Below are 22182 nucleotides of genomic sequence, written 5' to 3'. Positions count from 1 at the left end.
GTGATGGTAGTCTAGAAACGCGGGTACACAGGACATATCTGTTAGTGCTGAGAGGAAAGTGAAGACCTGGTGTAATTACAGGCTGCAGACAGACGACCCTAAGAGCAGACTCACTGAGGTCTAAGTGCGTAGGTATGTTTACACTTTGAAAGTGCAGAAAGTAGCGAGTGGCAGTAGCTCAGATGCAGATGTCAGCTGTTGTTCTGTCCTTGGTCACTGCAGAAAAAACGGATTGCTATGTAGCTGTAGCTTTATTTCATTAAAGACAAGACACGCCAGGTGAAAATATAGTTTTTCCCGCAGTGGTCAATGTGAATATTTTTAGTTAGTTTTCTCCATTAACATCCTAGTTTTTCATTGACTTATGTGTCACATGTTAAGAATAAAGCAGGTTATTAAGTGGTTCTCCTTTCGCTGCTTAGAAAATCCAGTTGTAATCAGAGTTAAGTTTTTGCAAGGTCGGGTGGCGGTGGTTACCTGCTGCTCGTGGTTCTTCTTCTGCAGACCCTGGTTCAGAGCCTCCTCAGCCTCCAGTCTGGATGTGGTGTCAGTTAGCTCGAGTTCTTTCCTAAGGACAGATCATAGACATACAGGGCATGCTTTAGGTTTGCAAGAAAAAACAAGAAGAACACCAAAGGACAATGAAGAAGAACACCAAAGGAGAAGAACACCTAAGAAGAAGACCAAAAAAGAACAAATAAGAATAGAGAGAAGCAACAAAGAACAACGAAGAAGACCAATGAAGAAAAACACCAAAAAACAAGAAGACCAAAGAAGCACAGAGAAGAAGAAGAACAAAGAAGAAGATAAAAAAAGAACACATATGAACAGAGAAGAGCAACAAAGAACAACAAAGAAGACCAATGAAGAAAAATACCAAAAAACAAGAAGACCAAAGAAGAACAGAGAAGAAGAAGAACAAAGAAGAGAAAGAAGACCAAAAAACTGATCCCTAAAGTCCCTAAACCTCCATGAACATGATGCAGTCTGTCATTACTGACCCTGGTCTGAAACATATATTGAAAATAAGGGGGGTAAAGTACAAGCCTTGGGGGACCCCTACAGGTGAATTGTTGAGATAGTCTTTATAGTCCCCATAGGGAGATATGTCCTCTGCATTGGATCCATCCTTCAAAGCCCCTGGGGATGAGCAGCACAGGACCCTGTTCTGCACTAACATAATAAAAGGCGTTTACAATGGAACCATGACCCAAATGTGAACTCCTCTGACAGATGATATCTTCTGAATGTGCAATTTGCCGCAGTCCATCAGCGGAGCACCCAGGTGAGAACACTGAGCCTTATTGCTGTCAGTGAAACAAATGTATCTGCCAACAGAAACATGTTCAGACCTCATCGGTGCCATGTTCACGCTCGGATGATACCACTAGTGCTGACAGCTCCTCGAACCCTCTACCAGCCATCCTCTAACACTTCAACTATGTCCTGCTGTCGGGACATTTACAAACAATGGGACCTATGGCAATTAGGGCTGGCTTTAAGTAACACATTAATCAATATGAATTGATTTTCCTTTGAATATTGACTCAAAAAGTCCCTGCCATGGGATTTTTGTTTTGGTCAGGTCATGTTACATAAAAAGTACATGATTAATGTAACTGCATTTGGTAGATATTCATATTTTTCCTAATTTACCAAGTTAGTTAGGTTTGCAGTATAGTTCTTCTGAGAATGTATTCCATACTGCGTGATGTCCTTCAATGAATCGAAAATCAATCAAATTGAATCAAATTGAATCAGGCCCTTGTGAAGTGAATCGAGTCAAATCGATTTGAGAAATCTGAATCGATATCCAGCTCTAATGACAATGGAAGTATCAAATAGTAGTCTGCGACTGCTTCTCAAGTTTTAAATAACTCCTTTTTCAAGCTAAATAACCGATTAAATTAAAGAACTGAATTATTTGTTATGTAGAAAAATAGTTCTCAACAAATACTGTATATATATTTTAAAAAAAATCCAGTTTCTCAAAAAGTCTTCAGTACGTAAAGTATTTAGTATTTTCTGGCCACATCTGCTTTCAGCTTTCAGATATCTGCTCAAAGCGACATGTGACCTCAGTTTGCCAAAACTCTCACATTATGAGCACCATTTTAGAGATTTTTCGGTTTGAATAAAATGGCATTCAAGCCTACAGCGTATACAATTTTGTTCAATATTTTGTTCCCATAGCAATTAGCAAATCATCAATCACGGCAATTTATGCATGATCAGAGATGCTTACAGCCGTGGGTAACGTTACATTTTATTCTATACCGGTTTTCGATCCCATTACCTGAACAATACTTTATCTGATACCTATACTAAAATATTTGACAGAAAGGAACCATAAAACAGATGAATAATTTTTTGAGGTAAAACAACTAAAAAAACTTCCTTTAACTACAAAAGGGCAGAAAAACACTTTTCCTAATTTCCCCCCCCTTTTTCAAATATTTATCCTACTTTTTAAAAAATATTTATCTAAAATGTTCCCAATTTTTTTTCTCAGTTATTACAATTCTTCCCCAATGTTTTCTTTTTTTCCCCACCTTCACTTTTTTATTTTAGTTTTTTCCCCCACTCTTCCAAGTTTAGATGACCAACAGCATATACATTTGGAGCTAAAGATTTATATACCAGCGGAACCTCAACTTTTTTCCGATACCACCCAGCTCTACTCTGGACCCTGTAAGGCCTCCACAAACCCTCGGCTAACTCTCTGTACCCCCACCTCCTCCTCCCCACCAAACAGATGCAGTGATCGTCTCTCCACTCACACGCCTGTGGACGCCTGTGGACGCATAGTGACATGTCAGGATGGGAGCCTGCAGGGGACACACTTCAAAGTGTTGGACCATGATGTAGATGCATATCAGAGGCTCTAAATGCACATCGCCCCGGGACAGCGGTATCATATCTACCATCAGCCGCGTTTCAAGTTCAGACATGTCACCTTCTCTGTGAACTATTGTTAAAGTTAGGGCCGGCTTTATGTCCTGCATAAAACTTGGCACAGACCTCTGAGGTTATTTTCTCTGACTGGGGATGAAATGGTTCTGATTAGCATTGGAAGCGGACTTCAGAAAGGAAAGGCTGACACGGGGTTGACAAATTGAGCATAATGTGCACATGTGTCTACTGCACAGCTGGAGTCAGTCAAATTTAAAGAGCTGAGATGAAGGCTTTAGTAGTACAGGCTTTATTATTAGAGTTGGTGAGAGAAGCCAAAAGACTTCACTCTTACAGAACGCCACGCTACGTCTACTCAAGTAGAAGTAGAAGTGGAGAGGTATTCGCTGAATGCCCTCACTATTGAGTGGAAAGTAAATTGTCTGGGTTTTTGTCATTTGGTGCCACCGCCGATCATGTGGTGCGACTAATAAAAGGAAAGCCTGTGTTTAATTCTAAATAAAATGTCAAATTCCTGTTGCTGAAATACTCATCTCTGGCACACTTTATTTAGGTGAATGGTATTCTTAAAGGTTTTTGATCAGTTTATCCAATTTACAGAAAAAATAAATCTGTGATCAATATTAAAGAGGGGGATTAGGACATTTGAGTTTATTTTCCTCAAAAACGAAAAGTAATACGAATACTTTGTTTCCCAATACTTATACTTATAAAGAGCATGTAAAATAAAATTGAAGTATATTAAAGGGGCTAGATGCAAGTTAGTCATTTTATGCTCACTACTGCCACCTCAGGTCACGAATTAGCACCTTTTTGAGTGACAGTGCAGGTTTTAGAGACAGTTGTGGTGAACAGGTGTGAGCTCATTTTACACATTAGGACATGGCTGGAACATGTAGTGGGATGAAAATACTTAGTTTTAACATTTTTAAACTCTGTATAGTCCTTTTAAGGAAATGCATTAATTTGAATGTAAATCACAGTCGCGCCATTATTTTTTTTCATTTCTTAAAAACCACCACCCAATCTACCATCTGATGGGACTTTACGTCGGACAACTATGTCTGAAAAATACATGCTTCAATAAGTCATATACATTTATAGGTAAAAGACATTCTTAATGTTTGAACAGCATCATAAGATCTTTCTTTGTTCTATAATAGTGTTCTATTCTATTGGCCTTTTGAAAATCCTTATACGTTTATGACCACCATATTTGTAGCTGTGTATATTTTGACTAATCTGAATCTAGTTTTGGTTTTGTAGTCTTTTGACAAACTTGGTTTTAGTCCACATTTAGTCCAACAATTCATTTCAGTTTTGTTGAGGAAAGTTTTAAATTTAACCCTTTAATGTTACTCCCTGCACCCTTTTTTGTATTTTCTAAGCATTTTTTTTTTTATAGACCTCTGAGTTACCTGTCTTAAACCATTCCAAACTTTGCCTGGCTCTGCCACACTCTTCCCTGTCCATTCCACGCAGGGAGTTAGTCTGGTCATGGAGCAATTGGAGCAGTTTGAAGGGGCGGGCCTAACGTGCACAGATTGTCAGTGAAATAAACCAGTTAGCAATTAGCGGATGTGACGACAGCTGTGTCCAATTAAAAAAAATATGAAGTGAATATAAACTCATGCGGAGAACGCGAGGCAAAATCCTCGACTACTTCATCCATGATTATTTTTGGCTAATGTTAATGTTAACTGAACTAACAACTTAGTGACGTAACCTTGTCATTTCTCTGTGACGGTCGTGATTGGTTCGGCCTTACCCGTCAATCAGCAACTTGTTTACCGTGTGTGGCCAGACCCACCTTCTTTCGCTCAGAAAGAAGTTGGGTGTGGTTTATCAGGCTATTCCAAACTAGTCCAACCCCAACCAATACAAGTCCAAACTGGATATTTTGAGTATTACAAACTAGAACCGAATGGTAGCAATAGGTTGAAACAACACATGATTCAATAAAGTGTGCTCTACCAAACGGTTGAGCAAACTATTAAAGGAATAGGCCACCGTTTTTACATACTGAGATATGTTCTTACCTAACCTTAGCTGAGTTAATATATCCCCGTCTGGTCTTTGTCCGTGCGCTCTGTCACGCAAACGGAGCACATACGCAGCCTCTCCCACATGTCATATAGCTCCAAAAAAGCTGACGAAAGAAGCTACCAAGCTCTTCCACGTGTTCCCTATTTAAATAAAGTTATGTGAAGTGTTTTCATGCGAAGTATATTTACACAGAAATGTAACATGTCAATTTTATAAGCAGATAAAAAGGGTTACTATATTGTGAGGCGTAATGATACGAGGAGCACAACGTCCGCGCAGTAACTCCTAAAGGTTATTGATGGAAGTGAGCGGGGGGAAGAGCTTGGTAGCTTCTATCGTCAGCTTTTTTGGAGCTATGTGACATGTGGGAGAGGCTGCGTATGTGCTCCGTTTGCGTGACAGAGCGCACGGACAAAGACCAGACGGGGATATATTAACTCGGCTAAGGTTAGGTAAGAACATGTAAAAACGGTGGCCTATTCCTTTAAAGGGTTAAAATATATCTAGTCACATATTGAACATATATTTAATCATATTGAAATGAGCATGGAGGCAAAGATCTTCTTCAGCGTAGTAGCAAAACGCCTGGCCAACTTTCTCTCGATCAACAACTACATGCACACCTCAGTGCGAAAAGGTGGGATCTCTCACACACAGGAGTAGTGACACAGCTCATCAGAGAAGCACGAGAGAACAGGGGGGGGCTCTCCGTGCTGTGGTTGGACCCAGCCAATGCATATGGCTCCATCCCTCACAAGCTGGTCAGCAAGCACCCTCACTCTGGCTCTGTTTGCACTTGCAATGAACATGATTATTAAGTCAGCTGAGCCAGAGTGCCGCGGACCTCGAAGCCAACCTCGTCAAGTCAGGGCTTTCATGGAGGGCCTGACGGTCACCACAGAGTCGGTGCCTGGATGCAGGTGGGTTCGGATGACATCTCCGGTGCTGAAGAAGGGCAAGGTCACTGATGGTTTGTTATATTTTTAGGCTCATCCGGTGTCTCCTCTGAAGGGGCCCTCTGGCTTGGGAGCAGTTATAGTCTGTGGCTGTGTTGATGATCAGGTGGTCTTGTTGGTGTCTCTGCCTCACCCTCTCTGGGATCTCCTGGGTCAGTGACCTGTAACTGTGCTGGACTGCTGCTTCCGGCACAGACGGCTCCTCAAATGGGGCTTCCACACTTGTCCATCGTTTTTAATATAAGCAAAAAAGCAACTACACATTTTCTCAAAAGCACTTTTATCTATAGAGCTATGAAGGGATGGAACGTCTTGCCACTAAACCTGGTTCAAATAGACCACAAATCTGTTTTTAAAGAACAATTGAAGAACTATATTGGTGTTAAATATCTTTGAGGATGCAGAATGATGTCACGTTTACATTGTGCTTGTTGTATTTTCTTATGTATGTATTTTATGTCTGTTGTCTGTCATATTGACAATATTTTTGTATATGTAACAAGGACCCAAGGAAGACTAGCTGACTGTGAAGCACAGCTAATGGGGATCCTCATAATAAACTAAACTAAACTAAACTAAACTAAACTAAACTAAACTAAACTAAACTAAACTAAACTAAACTAAACTAAACTAAACTAAACTAAACTAAACTAAACTAAACTAAACTAAACTAAACTAAACTAAACTAAACTAAACATCTGTACCCAGCCTTATATATCCATTTATTTTTCTCTGTGTGTGTGTGTGCTGGTGAAGAGCCTAGGGAAGCACTTTGACGGCAGCCTCCAGGACTCAGCACTGTGAACCTGCCAGGACCTGGACAGCTGGCTCAGGTCAGTCGACCGATCAGGCCTCTCAGGTAAGGTTAAAGCCTGGATTTACCAACGCTTGATATGTGCGTTTCCGCGAAGGAAAACCAGCAAGAAGAAGTGTTGAATCAGCTCCTTCACAGCGAGTCAGAATCGATGCAGACTCACAGGTGTGTGTTACACCGGAAAGAATACCCACGTGCAACACACACCAAGCAACTTCAGTTCCACATTCATTTAGAAGAGGTGGAATTTGAACAACTTTACAGTCATGTAGAGATATTTGTTATGAAAAAGAAAGCAGCAATGTGATATGATTTTATTGGGAGTGCATATATGTAAATATGACAAATCTGAGACTGAGTTCACTCAGGGAAAATTCATTTTCAGTTAAAAGTATTATCAGTCAAACTTGTGTTTCTTGTAACATTAGTGGGCGGGGCTGTCATGATAAAGGGGCGTGTCTGTTCCATGAGAAGAGTTAAACAGATACATGACTATTGTACAGGTGGACTGACCGTTTGAACTTCTCCAGCCCGTTTCTCAGCTCCATGGTTCCTGGTCCGTTCTCCGGAGCTCTGCCTGGGTCCCTCTGGGTCTTCTCCAGCTCAGAATGGAGCTGGCGTTCCTCATCCAACTGGTGCTCCAACTACAACACAATATCAAAGTTCCCATTATGCATTGTTCGGCCTCAATCATTTGTTGAAAAAGCCTTTTCATTTAAAGTTTTGGTCAACATCACAACGGTGAGGAAAACATTCTGAGCAGATGTTGAATCCATGTTATCTCCTCTTGTATATATTATTGTAATTCTGTTTGTATATGTTTTAATAAGAACATCACTGCAGTCATCTTCAATTTTCCCTCAGTTCTTACTTTCCGGGCGTTACTATACTGCTGCTGTGCTTTGAGTCTGACGGTCCAAAAGACTCGTTTTAACACCCGGGGCACATGTGGCCTCTTAAGGTGCGTGCACACCTAACCGCACGCACAGCGCTGATGCTTCTATTTGGACGCTTGAAAGGCTCTAATCAGACGCTCGTATGTGTTCACCTCAGCTGCGTGATTCTATAGGGGAAAAAAGTTGCTGCTAAGCATTAAGATATGAATAAAAATGGTTTCCTGATTCTTTGCTTGTACTGTAGTGACTGTGGAATAGTTTAACTAGTCTACATTTCTCTGACACTTGAGGATAATCTCGCCTCTTTCCTCTTTCCTCTCTCCCTCTCCTGGATATTATTTCAATACATGTGGGTTTGAGTGTGTAGTACTTGTCTGTCCAGTGATCATGTCATGATAAAATCCCATTTAAACATGTTTGTAATCCAGCGCCTTTTAAAATGCCTGTGTTTTCATAAGTTTATTGAAACGTATGATTCCTCTGATCCGAATGCCTGGGCTCCATAGCTGCTGTGGTATTTCCTCCTCTTTCAGACGGCGTTTTTGTTTCACTTGTGTCTTTATGATGTAGAAGATGTTGCTTCAAATTCAGATTATAAAAAAATGATTCCTGAATGTGTGTTTTTACTCCTCCTGCGTATTCACGGCGCTCGGAACAACTGACACACGTCGCTGTTGATTGACACCGCTCTGACTCACCTGCCGCCACGCAGGCTCATCACCCACACTGCTGTGTTACTTGGAAAGAAGCATAAATGTATCTGATGGAGTATTACGATGATTTGCGCACTGGTGTTGACAGACATTATGCAACAATTTCATTACTTTTTTTGTGCAATCATTCATATAAAATTCAATTTCAACTTTTAACCTCAACAAAACGTAGGATGTATAAAAACATAAAACTTACCTGATACCAGTTGGCTACCCACTCTAAATTTAAAATAAAAAATGTAAATGTGCGCAAAAAAAATACTAATAGCCTTTATTATTTAACATTTATTTTAACGTGTTTTAGCGTAAACTCATTTACTACTACTTTTTTTTGTCACATGGCCGGACGAAATTACCTTCTACTATAATAAGTTTAGGTCTGAAAATGAGGTCAGCCACACTGTCCCAATTCTGCCATTTTTGCACACTTGTAACCAGGGCTGGACCGGCAAAAAAAACCGGCCCGGGACTTTTGGGTCAAGACCGGCCCTCTAAAAAAAAAAATCATATTCAATGCAATAGTCGAGGTGATGAGCAAAACAATGAGCCCTTGGCTTGAACTAAAACAGTATAAGCAACGAATCGAGGACAATAGTTTCATTTTGTTTCTGCTGAATTCAAGCTAACACCTCAGAGACTCAACACTTTAATCTTGTCATTTATAACTTGAAGGAACTTTTGTAAAATTACTTAACAATCTTAAAATGTGCGTTCCGTTAGTGAAGTTCCACTCGTGACTGCAACACAAATAAACTTCTCAAAACCAACCAAATGATCCCACTGTAGATGAAGATGAAACGGTAAAACTCACCACAGAGTCAGAGAGGTGTTACTGAGAATAGAAGTCCCAAAAAGGCCAAACATTGTAAATCCTTTCAATGGAAACTAAAAGATTTACAAACTGCGCTGACGACGAGGGGCAAGACAGAGTCACCTGATAACTCCCAGCATGCACTTCTTTGCAAACATGTGTCTAAAATGTATAAAAAACAGAGGTCTGAGGTTCTGTGGGTCCTGGAGGGAGTTACAATAAACTATTTCCTCTTATATTAGCAATGTGAGGGGCATGAGTGTTTTGTCCCAGAGGCCCATTGCTCATTATACCAGATTATCTGTGAACCATAACTCAAGAAAGCGCCAGAGGGGTATATAAGGCGTCACATCCCTCTAGTGGAGGAGTTGTGTAAATGCATCTACATAAAGAAAGAGATTCTAATGGCTTTTCCCGCCAATTGTGGGCCGGTGTTAAGGTATAACGGGCCTTATCTCAGTCTGACTGGCCCAACCGGCCCAAAAGTACGTCGGCCCACCGGGAACACTCCCGAATCTCCCGATGGCCAGTCCAGCCCTGCTTGTAACCTGCACAGTGTGAGTATTGGGACAGGGCCTAACATTCACAATACACAGGAATCAACCGCCCCTGCCATGTGAAGCGCATTGGGTGTGTCAGCACCTTTACGGCACACATGTATCCCAGAGTCGAGCAGAGAGAAGCGGCTGCAGCCTCTGCTTCTGTCGTGAAGCCGTTCAGCTTCAGGAGGGGACCATTTGACCACTGATCTAAAGAAGCAAAAAGCTGGTCTGTCCTCCCTCTGTTTTTGCTGATTTGTTCAAAGTCTTTTGCAAAACTAAAATTGAAAGTCCTTAAAGCCTGCCAGTGTTCCTTCTAATACAGCTCTTCTTCTTTTTCTAATGTTTAAAACATGCATGAAGAACATGTAGTGGCGATGCACATGTCCTTATGCCTCAATAAATTAACATTTACTATACAACTATACAATTTGTCTAAAATCTACTTTCTGAGTAGGAGTAGTAAGAGCCTTTAGCCTCGCTTTACGCAGCCAGTTTCATGAAACAGGCCTCGGGTCTTTTTTCCACCATAGAACAACATAACATGGAGAAAAGCTGAAAAAGTATGTTTAGAACATGGGCTCCTTTGAAAAGAAAAATAAATGTGGTTATAAAAAGTCTGCTCCAGGCCAAAACTGCCTCTGATTGACTTTACGACTCCAAGTGCTACTTCTGTGTCGGTGATCCATCACTCTCAGGTTGACATCAATAAACCACAGGGTTTCCCAGTGTATAGGGCCAGTGTGGCAGTTTAATCACAACTGTCTTAAAATAAGTGGTTGCAATGAATTACTCAATATCCTGTTTAAGCCTGAAACATAATACATTGTAGTCTTCATATCATTTCATTCAGATTTGGGAATGGAGTGCGATCATTTAGACATGGTTTACACTTCATTTCGACATCATCTGGACCCTTATTCAGAGTCGATTTATGGAATGGAAGCATATTTCTATAGCGCTTTTTACATGATACAAATCGCCTAAAGTGCTTCACACTGGCCACACTGAAAAGAATTGGAATTTAATTACATTACTCAAGAACATTGTAAATCCAAATAAACAAATATATTGCTGAGTATTCTCTGATGTAGATAGCACAATGCATAGTGTATTTAAAAAAAAAAAAAAAATCTTTTTTTTGGCCATGGTAGTCACAACGATGACGAGAATCAAACTTTATTTTCCGTATTGAAATCGAGTTTAAAATTTTAGTACCATGACAACACACAAGAAGAGCAGGATACTGGTGTTTCTCCACATTGTCAGCATCTACAGTGGTATGCATAAGTATTGGCCCTCTTTAACTTTGACATTTTGCCATAAACATACATATATTTCTATGCAATTTTATGTGAAGACACACTTAATGACACACAATCGTGAAGTGAAATGAAATGTATACATGATTTAGATTTTTTTTTTATGAATAAAAAACTGAAAAGTGTGATGTGCATAAGTATCTACCCCCTTTCCTTTTAGTGCAACCAATTGCCTTCAGAAGTTTCCTGATGATTTCTGAATAATCACATGTTGACCCAATGACTAAATAGAGTCTACCTGTGTGTAATCTGATAAAAAATACAGCTGCTCTGTGATGGTCTCAGAGGTCTGTTAAGAGACTATTGTGGAGCAGAAGCCTCATGAAGTCCAAGAACACACCAGACAGGTCCGGGATCAAGTTATTGAGAAGTATAAAGCTGGGTTAGGTTATAAAAAGATTTGCAAAGCTTTGACCATCTCTCAACGTACAGTTAAATACACCATCCAGGAATGGAAACAGTATGGCATCACTGCAAACCTACCAAGACCAGGCCGTTCTCCTCAACTTACTGACCAAAGGACAGCACTGACCACAGCTGTTACCAAGAAGCCTGTGATGACCCTGGATGAACTGCAGAGAGCTACAGCTCAGGTGGGGGAAACTGTCCACAGAACAACTATTAGTCGAACACTGCACAAATCTGGCCTAATGGCAGAGTGACAGGTTGCCGTTTGCCAGAAGCCACAGGGAGGCCACATGGAAAGGGGGGGCAACACTTATGCAATCCACTGTACATCCTTAAAGGCACTAATGCTAATTTTATTTCTAGAAATTGAATAAAATTGGTTTTGTCCTCCTTTAGTACTTTGTAAACTCAAACATTTGCAGGAAAAACACTGCATCAAATTATAAAACATTTGTATCAATTTCAAGACCTTTGGCCTATTTTTGTGAATTGTGAAATTTGCCGATAAACTTGTCCCTGTGATGGATTTGGATGCTACACATATGTCAGGAAAGTTAGGAATGAACCACCACTAAAATGTACATTTACATTTAGTGGCTTTGTCTTTCCTTGTTTTCATTGCCCACCTCCTTTCCTCATTACGATGAGTGAAAAAGTCACAAAATGGTGATTTGTATGATGTGCGCACTCACATCTTCAGCGTGTCTCTGCAGCTGGATCTTCTGCTTGGTGAGCTGCTCCACCTTCTCCTCCTCACTCTGTAGGTCCTCTATGGCCCTCTGTGGTGGTGGTGGGGGGGGCATGTCAGAGAAGACACCAGGAGCACATGAACATTACATCACTTTCCAATAGGCTTTTTTTGTTTCTACCTATACTAAATAGGTCTTCTAAAACCGGGTCATGTATTATAAGGGCTTTTGTGAAATGCAAGTTTGTTAAATAAAACTATAGCTACATTTAACAACATTGCAACAGGTTAAAGAGACACCTATGACAGTGATTTTCCCACGTTAACAAAGGCATCTGTCACATAATAATCATCTGTTTGGATATATTGAGTAAAATGTTGAATTTAAAGGAGCATTACAACATTAACCCAGTCATGACACTTAGATTGTGGCAGACCTGAAAGTATGTGGCAAAAGTCTGTGTCTAACTATACATGATTTCAGTTCATCTAAACTCAGAACACAGACGCTGTCCATGAGCTTGAGGATTCCTCGGACCTGGCTGAGCTCCAGCAGATGTTCCCTCTCCTCCTGAAGCGTCTGAAGCTCCTGGTCTCTATCCTCCAGCCGCTGCAGCAGCCTCCTCATCTCACTCTCACAGTTCTAAGGAAAGAAAAAGAGCACAAAGCCATTCATCAGCATTTTTCAGACTTACAAACTTTAAACACATGGATGTGGGACAACGGATGGAAATTAGCCCAAGGCTACAATCCAGCGTGGCATGTTTACATGCATGAGATCCTTATGGTATCTATCAGGGGTGCCCATAATGTGGCCCGGGGGCCAAATGTGGCCATTAGTCCATTTTGTTGGTGGCCCTCAGGGTTCTTGTTCAGTGAGCTGGTCACAGAGATGTCTCCGAGACGTCGCCTGGAGATAAGGCGAGTCCAGCGACTCCAGGTATAATCTTGGTCAAAGCGAACAGGTTAAATTTCAGTAGAGACTGCATGGAGATTTAGTCTTGAAAAAGTCTCCCTGTGGTCTCCGAGAGGTCTCCATGCGGTCTCATGCAGTTGTGTCGGGAATACTATTCATTGTTCTCAACTTGTTGTCCTGAGATGTTTCTGTGACGTTCCTGTAATGTCACTGAGACCTGTCGGATACTAAGGAGATCTCAAAGAGTGGTATGGAGTCTCTTTGAGATCTCCTTGGTCCACATTTTCTGTACTCTTTCCACCATTGCTGATTGGTTCGTGTGCTTGTCAATCACTGCCATCTCTGCTCCCAGATACACATCTTTGTAAAGAAGAAGAAGAGCGTGTATTCTGGCTGGCCAGCCAGATTTTGTTGCATCATAGAGGGAACGTGGAGCTGTCCTTCATATTTGGCACCATGGATTTTCTAGCTTGACAGCTGTTAGCTGAAAGTGAAAGCTGGTTTTCACTGTTTATAATGGTTCATTTCCAGAAGCTAGAGGTAATTCTAAATCCTGACTACCCCATTCTCCCAGTCCTTACTCTATTTACATTTGACAATACTCGTAAATTGTAACTCTAGAATGATAATGTCATGCATGACACTTTAAAAAAGTCTTTGTGATGTCAGTTTGTGATGATGGTTTTACAGTCAGCAGCAAGAAACTACAAAACACCAATGCAACCTGGGAGTTTCTCGCCTTCTCCAAAGCAAAACTGACTGATCCACACTCCACGTGAGGTCAAGACTCCGTGAGCATTCTTCATTTACAAAGCACACGTTTCCTGCTAATCCGAACAACAAAAGGGTGGCCTAAACCTTTCTCTGCCAAATCCTTCAGTCAATGGAGCTTCCAGGCAGGTTTCATCTTGCTTCCTCCTCATTTTTAGACTCTGCTGACATTATTACCAGAGCTAACAGCCAGGAACTTTATAGGATAAGTATAGGATGTCACCAAAGTGGCAACCCGGGAGTTATTAATGAGCTCATAGTGGGTAATTCTCGCTCATTTCTCCATCAAGTTCATGTGTCGTACGGCGATGGTTGGAAAGTTAAATCCTGTGGCATTCCCCAGTATAGATAGATAGCATCTTAATCCTTTAATAGAGTTGGAGACAGCACACATTTGCCACTACCTCACAAAGGAAGACGTAGCCTGGTGGTATGAAGCTGCAGACTTGTTTGTAAAGGTTAAAGCAGAAAATGTCCATCTGAAAAACATTCTCAACTCAAATCACTGCCGATATTCACCATATCGCTGCCGTATCGAAGTGCACACAGACATTTTCACACGCAGGAGGAGCACCTCTTTTTGTAACAAACAGTGGATAAGCCAATTGACTATTGTCAACGGGGATTGAAATAAGAATTATAAGGAATATTTGTGAAAGAGGGAGTCAATTTACAACAAATCATAATTTCTCAGATTTTTTTTTTTTTGGGAATTTTAACACGTGTAGAGCAATGGGTTCAGAAAGTACCAGATCATTATTCCAAAGTTACTTTGAGATCTGAAATAATGAAAATGTTATTTTTAATGTTTGATAATAAGCAATGTGTGGTTGCACGTTGCATTATGGGTAATTTAAATGTTTTGGCTACCAAACAACACTATTGACAGAGAGCAAAAAGCTATAAGAAGTGCTATGAAATGATGTGGATCATTTCATTGATTTTATAAAAATTCCTTGCATTGGGAGGTGGACCCCCAGGTCCTCTCTACTTGGCCCGTCATGGGCCACTACTGCAACCTCTGTCTCTTACCTTGGTTATTCGAGCAAATAAATGTGTGCAAGAAAGTTCGCTTAAGATTTAAAGTCTTTAGTCCAAAGCCTGTAAGCCTTACTGTCAATATACGTCAGTGTCTGCTATGGTCCACTACCTGAACTCGCTCACACATTTCAACAGTGGCCGGGGCTGTATTATTGACCCATGCATGCGCAGTTGAGATGGCACTTCGCTTACATATATCTGGAGGCTGAATGCAAATGCCACAAAAGTACAATTTACTTAAAGAGGTCTCAAAACTTTCAGAAAAACGTTTGAAAAGAAGCTCTTCCTGTAAGCCTACGGCTCATGTTAAAATGAGTACTACAGGGATGTGTAATATCTTTGATGGTCAATGAAGTCCAAACATGTGCATGTATGGTATGGTATGGTCTGGTTTTTATTTAGACAGGGACAGTGCACAATTTAACATTGACCAAAAGGAAAGATGCATTGTACCAGGTTATAGCAAAGATGCTAATTTCCACCTGTCGTCCCTGGGCAGGTTGATGTTACAGTACAAAAACTGGTTTTAAATGTAGATGAATACTTGACCATGGAATTATACATTTTGACATCATTAAACACATACATTTAATTTAAACAAGATTGGAACATTAGAACATTTTCTACCGGTCCTTTTTCTAGGTGAACGGTCGCTCCCACATGACGTTACAGATTATGAGTGCAAGTTTGTTTTTCTAGAAGCAATTTTTTAGTCAAATGCGCAAAACCTTTGAATGTCGTACTTGCAATAATCTCTGTTGGCAGTGTGTTCCACTGACCCATTGCGATCACAGAGAAGGCAGATTTAGCGAAGGCAGTTTTACATTTTGGGACGCTGCTTTCTCCTCTAGAAGTGGATCGAGTAGCTCGAGTCATTTTATCAGTACATAAAGTTATACATTTTCTCAGAGGGGGTGCAGTGACTCCATGGATCATTTTAAAAAGCAAGCAAACATTAGAGTAGAATATTAGGTTTGTAAAATTCAGAATTCCATACTTATTTAGTATTTGACAATGGTGATAACGCCTGGGTTTCTTATCATGGATCTTGAGTGCATATTTATATAATGATTCAAGAGGCCCCAGAACCGTTTTACAGCCCTGTGACCAACTCGATATACAATACATAAAATGTGACAGGATCATCGAGTTTGGGTACAAATGGGACGCCTCTGTGGTAAGGGACCCCCGTGTGTATCTAAAGTTGGACAAGTTAAATTTTAAAGAATTTCGAATTTTTTTACATGATTTTTGAGAGTCAGAGTTGGGTCCAGGGTTACGCCTAAGTAGGTGAATTCATCAACATTTTTTATTTCATTGCCATCAATAAAAATAGTTGGATAATTTATATGTTTACCTCTATTTGTAAAATACATTGCAACTGTTTTGTCACTATTTAATGTCAGCCAGTTTTGACTCAGCCAGTTAGATACTTTTTGCATTTGATCAGTTAATTTTATTGCCACCTCACTTTAATTTTTTTCCATGAGAGAACAGTACTGTATCGTCTGCGTACATGATGACATTGGCAGAGCAGACAGAGGGGAGGTCGTTGATGTAAATACTAAAAAGCAAAGGTCTCAAGATAGAGCCTTGCGGCACTCCCGTGTTGTAATCTTTAGGTGGAGGAAGGGTGTTTTTTATTCTCACACACTGTTGTCTGCCAATGAGATACGATTTGATCCAGTTTATTGTCTGATTAGATAGATGATAGTGTCTCATTTTGTTAAGGAGAACATCATGGCTGACAGCAGGCGGCTTCTGTAGAGTATTTATTGGAAAGGGTTTAAGAACGCATTGCTGTCAGTGTGTTCAGTTAGCTGTTCTGCTATAACCTTTTCATAGATTTTGGAGATAGTGGGGACGATGCTGATGGGGCAGCAATTACTGACCTCCTGTTTGTCACCTGACTTATGGACAGGTGTAATGATGCCGGTGTTCAGTGCGGCAGGAAATGTGCTGTCACTTATAGATTTATTTATTGCTTTTGCAAGAGGTGAACATATTATGCCCTTGTGCATTTTTAAAAACAGGCTATCCATCCCATAAATATCTTTAGCTTTACTATTATTTATCCATCCATCCATCCATCCATTTTCTTCCGCTTTATCCGGGGCCGGGTCGCGGGGGCAGCAGTCTCAGCAGAGATGCCCAAACTTCCCGATCCACACACACTTCCTCCAGCTGTTCTGGGGGGACCCTGAGGCGACACCAGGCCAGCTCGGAGACATAGTCCCACCACCGTGTCCTGGGTCTTCCACGAGGTCTTGTCCCACTAGGACATGCCTGGAACACCTCCCGCGGGAGGCGACCAGGAGGCATCCGAAACAGATGCCCTAGCCACCTCAGCTGGCTCCTTTCGACGTGAAGGAGCCAGCTCCCTCTTCACCACGACAGACCGATACAGCGACCGCATCACTGCTGACGCCGCACCGATCCATCTGTCGATCTCACGCTCCATCCGTCCCTCACTCGTGAACAAGACCCCGAGATACTTGAACTCCTCCACTTGAGGTAAGGTACTATTATTTAATTTATCAATAACTCTTACAACTGTTTCTTCATTTACAGGTTTCAGTGTAAAGAGCATTGCTTCATTGACTTGGGGAAGGTTAGATGAACATGATATTGGGAATGATTGAGCTAATTTTTGTACAGAATTGATCAAATATTCATTAAAATTCGTAGCTACGATAGCACTATCATTTTGAATGACACCGTTCACTTTTAATTGTATGTCACAATAGGTATGGCGTTTGCCAAGGAGCTTGTCAATATTTCTCCATAATAACTTACTATTTCCTTTTAGTAAAAACTGCCATTTTAATTGCACAACCAGACAGATATATACGGTATTAGAAGGTGTGCTTGGAGATTGTTGAAACATATAGTGGAAGTTGTGCATGTACTGTGGCTCTTCTTATCACACTGCTAGTGCTCAGTCGGAGGCGACTCACTATGAACATTATATCGCCTGTTGCTGGCCCTCCATCTCACAATAGCAACTAACTTCTGATTGGCTGATAGTGCGGGCCTATAGCTTCATAAACGTCAGCCTGCCCCAGTACCAACAGTTCAATGACTGACTCCTCTACAGTCTCCTCTGAAGGAGCTGCTTAGCTCCTCTGCAGTCTATACCCTCCTGTCCCTCCTCCACAGAGCTGGCCGTCCTGACCAGCTTGTTCAGTCTGCTCTTGTCCCGGGCCCAGCACACAGTGAAATGTAATACCAACATTGCTTTTGCCAGGTTTGGTATTTTTACATTAGTGTCCAATCATCAATACTTTGGGATCAACCAGTCTGTCTTTTATGCCAATCCCAGGCAGCTTTGGCATCATGACATGGCGTATCATTGATGTCATCAAAGTTAGCGCTCAACAAGTCCCAAATAGACTAACTATAGGGCTGTGTCTGGTTTACAGATTGTGCTAAAAACAACTCGTCTGACCGTGCATTATAATCGGAAAAACAATCTGTCCAACTCCATTTAGTTCCACTGTGCTTGCTACAGTCAACTAGCATTTCTGTGTCAATTTCAGCTGAATAGCCCCCAACCAGAGAATAATGGTGACAACAGAGCACTGTATAAATGGTTTGTGTCAGAGCGATTCAAGATACTCTATAAGGACAAACGGAATGAGTTTCATCCCATTCGTGAAACCAAAGAGCAACATAGAGAAATAAGCAGTGGGCTCGTGCTTAGCTGAATTTCTACCATAAAAATGTCATGAAGGATACGTACATCTGTTCCAAACACTTCGTTGTTGAAGCTGGACCAAGTGTTGGGCGTCATTTACCCATTAACAGCCACGTTTACCCCAGAGCGAGTAAGTCCTTGTCTGATTTTGTTGATATTTCCATGTTCCATACTTTTAACATGAGGAAATGCACAACGATATCCAGCTCCACTGGCAGCAAAATCCCACAGCGCTTACAGGTCCAAACGACATTATCGGTCAGGTCAGTGTTACTGAAGGGGCCAAACACCAATGAGTGAGTAACAGCGACTTCACTCGAATCATCAAAATCTCTGAATTATCGACACGAATGTCCTCAAATCGCATGCAAACCCGAGACCAAACTATCATGAACTGCTACCGATTCGTTTTCTTTTCTAAAGCGTCCATTCGTGGTTAAAAATAAGGTAAATGCTCTAGTTCATGTTCAGGAATATTTAGGGTGATTCAGCAGCAGTGATTGAGTTTGCCACTCACTGTTGTTAAAGGAACAGGCCACCATTTTTCCATACTGAGATATGTTCTTACCTGAGCTTAGACGAGTTGACACGTACCTGTCTGGCCTTTGTACGTGCGCTCAGTCACGCAAAACGACCAAAGATGTTGCATTTGGCCTCTCCCAACGTATTCCTATAGCTCCAAACAGGGGTAATGTTAAGCTACCATGCTCTTCCACGGGCACAAAGACCAGACAGGTACGTATCAACTCATCTAAGCTCAGGTATGAACATATCTCAGTATGGAAAAATGGTGGCCTGTTCCTTTAAGATTAGCATAGATAGATATGTTGCGTCTATAGTAATATGACCTTAAGCCGCGGCCGATGTTCAGGATGATCAATCATATGTGAGAGAAACCTTTTAAAAGTGAATCCTGCCTCTGGGTACGTTGTGGTAGTTCTTTTGAGTGGCGTGTTATCAGTTGTGACGTCATTCAGATACTGTGCCATAGTTACCCACAGCGGCTAGCCTCTGGTCCAGTGTGACGCTGAATCCATCCCAGTCCAGCTCCTCCGCCTCAGGTTCACATTCTGCCTTCTTCAAGTTAGCTTCTTCACATTTTTCAACGCCGGACTCTTCCTTTTGACTCCCTTTTAGAGAAGTCATCCCTATGTGTCTTAAACGTTAACTTCTCTCCAGGTGCCAGTAAATACAGTGTTACTCGTTGCTCAGAGTCAATTTTGTAACAGGTATTACGCTAAAACAATTCTTTTGTCCAAAGCTAGCACATTTAAATTCAGTAATGTTCCATCGTTTGATTTCTATGAGCTACATCACGCTAAAAGTTTGACGGTCATTTGCTTACAATTTATAGCTTGCTTGTTTTCCTCATTGTCGTTTTGTAAAGATCCGGATGTGATTTTGAGGTGAAAGTATCGGCCTATCCGTTAGCATTGCACCATTCTGAGCAGCCGTGAGAAAAGGAGTGCAGTGTTTTCTCCTCTGTCTTTCTCTCTCCCCAGAGTTATGAATATGGCAGATGCCTCGAACGCCTCCACCACAGTGGAATGCATCTGTCTAAGAACAACCGACGCATTGTGCCACGAGTGACGTATTCCTTGGATGAGGCCATCGAAACTAGCAAAGGTCATAAAGGTCGGCGTTTATTAAGGTTTAAGGTGAAGGGCTGGTTAGTGGGTACTGTTCATAAACATTTAGAAACCAGAAAACAGAACAATAATGCGTGGAAGATTTGCAAATTCATCATATCGGGTTTATCTCCAGTGTCAAGAAATGTGTGAAAAATGAGGAATAATTTTGGTAAAAATTAGGGAAAATGTTAGCCTGGCTAACGCCAGACTAAAATCACAAGTGATATTTAGTCTGGGGACCACCAATTCATTTTCTTGTAGGAGAGGTGTGGTTTACGATCGTCCATAGTCGTTTATTGGGCACTATCATCTGTCTGCACGTAGCCACAGCCAACCGTATCATCGTATCCGATGACATATGACGTACCCGTTGTAAACTTTCGAGCTAAACTATTTAGAACACGGCCTAAAGCTCGATCTAAAAAATGCGTCGCGTCTGCTGCTGTCATGTTCAATCCGTAAATACACTTTTTTTTATTAAATCCGTAAATAAACTACAAGCTTCTGTGTATCCAATAGCTCGTCATCATCTTGCCGTTCCTTCTCGTTCTGTGATTGGTTCCCAAATCCACGCGAAAATTTCGGCCATGGTCCCCAGGCTGTTGTGCAGTTCGAAATGATTCAAGCGCACACAGCAGCATGGCGTTAGCCAGGTTAGGAAAATGTGGCAAAAATAAGGAAACATGGGGGGAAATAGGGAAAATATTAGTCTTGAAAAATCAACAAAAATTAGGGGGAAAAAATAGGAAAACAAGAAAAAATGGGGCGAACTCCTTTAATTCTGTCCCTGGACAAACAGCATTAAAACTTGGATCTAAAAAGAGGAGATTTTGCTCAGTACCTTTCATTTTGTCGATGCCGGTAGTACCTAAACTGGTATTGTTTAATGAGACCCACCCTATTGTTTTATACATACAACAGAAACAATTGTTGTTCATGGTTTGATGAAGTTGTCAGAACTGCAAATAAACATAATGTCAGATTTTAACTGCAAGGCATTGTCAGTCAGGTCCAATGGCGCAGGCCGTCTTGTGACCAAAGGTTTGAATCCTGCAGGTGCACACTTTGTGTCCTTGGGCAGACACTTGACCCTACTTGCCTCCAGTGTCTGACTCTGATGTGTGAATGAGAGAGTGACTGAATCTCTGCTGTAAAGCGCTTTTATCAAGGCCAGTGCTAAATAGTGGGTGCAAGCTCAACAATTAAATCTGCTATTTCATGGTTATGTTGCACTTGCAATTTACCATTTGATTTTGTCTGTATTACAATATCAGGCCCCAAATGTAATGTTAAATAAGACAATGCAGAAATGACTCTGCTGCTGATCCACTTTTGCACGTGCTACTTGCTTTGCAAATGAGCAGACGCTTAATAAATGACATTCTGTCTAAAGCAGAGACTCGGGCTGGGTCTGTTAAAAAATGACAGTATGGTATTGAGAAAAAAACAAGGTTAGGTTCTAAAAATCTTCCATCTTTGGAGTTTTGATGCTGTTGGTCCAGGGACAGGATTAAAGGAAGTGACTTGGTTGTTTTAGCTCAAATAAATAATTTCCCCCCCATTTTATGTGTGTTTAAGAGTGCGAGTGGGACCATGTATAAAGATTGGCCCAAGGCTACTAAACATGCATGAGTCCCATGCATGTTCATTAACATGTACCGTCCCGACCATAAAGACAAATGCAGATGCTGCCCAATTATTTTTTTCCCATTTTTTGTAATTTTCTGTAATTAGTTGAATAAATTCTACATTTCTCTTCATGTTTTGACTTAGAAAACCATGTGCAATGTTCCCAATGCATAGAAATAACAACTACTATGACGATTTTGAACACACTATTCCTTTCAGGAGGTCTGCAGCTGGGTCATATACAACAGCAGGGTGCTTCTGCTGAGGACAGGGGTGTTAAATGAATGAGTCCATAGAGGTACATTAGGATCTGAGAAAGGAGAGTTTGGAAGCTACGGTCTGCTCACAAAGACTTGATGGGAAAGCTGAATCTCATAACATACTGTCACAT

General features: G+C 41.1%; 1 protein-coding gene across 1 annotated transcript in view; it reads right to left on the bottom strand.

Moving 5' to 3' along the window:
- Positions 1-22182, bottom strand: part of LOC306978223 (uncharacterized protein MYH16) — a gene marked incomplete at its 5' end in the record, with an annotated part of 61142 nt that overhangs the window by 30597 nt on the left and 8363 nt on the right. The window contains 4 exons of the mRNA XM_079576749.1: positions 478-568; positions 7243-7373; positions 12111-12197; positions 12645-12749. Of these exons, the coding sequence (XP_079432875.1) occupies positions 478-568; positions 7243-7373; positions 12111-12197; positions 12645-12749 (414 nt within the window). The remainder of the gene's footprint in view (positions 1-477; positions 569-7242; positions 7374-12110; positions 12198-12644; positions 12750-22182) is intronic.

The sequence above is a fragment of the Gobius niger genome (assembly GCF_951799975.1).
Source record: "Gobius niger genome assembly, chromosome: 19".
Taxonomy (NCBI): domain Eukaryota; kingdom Metazoa; phylum Chordata; class Actinopteri; order Gobiiformes; family Gobiidae; genus Gobius; species Gobius niger.
The sequence above is the reverse complement of the archived record's forward strand: the minus strand, read 5'-3'. Positions and strand labels throughout refer to the sequence as shown.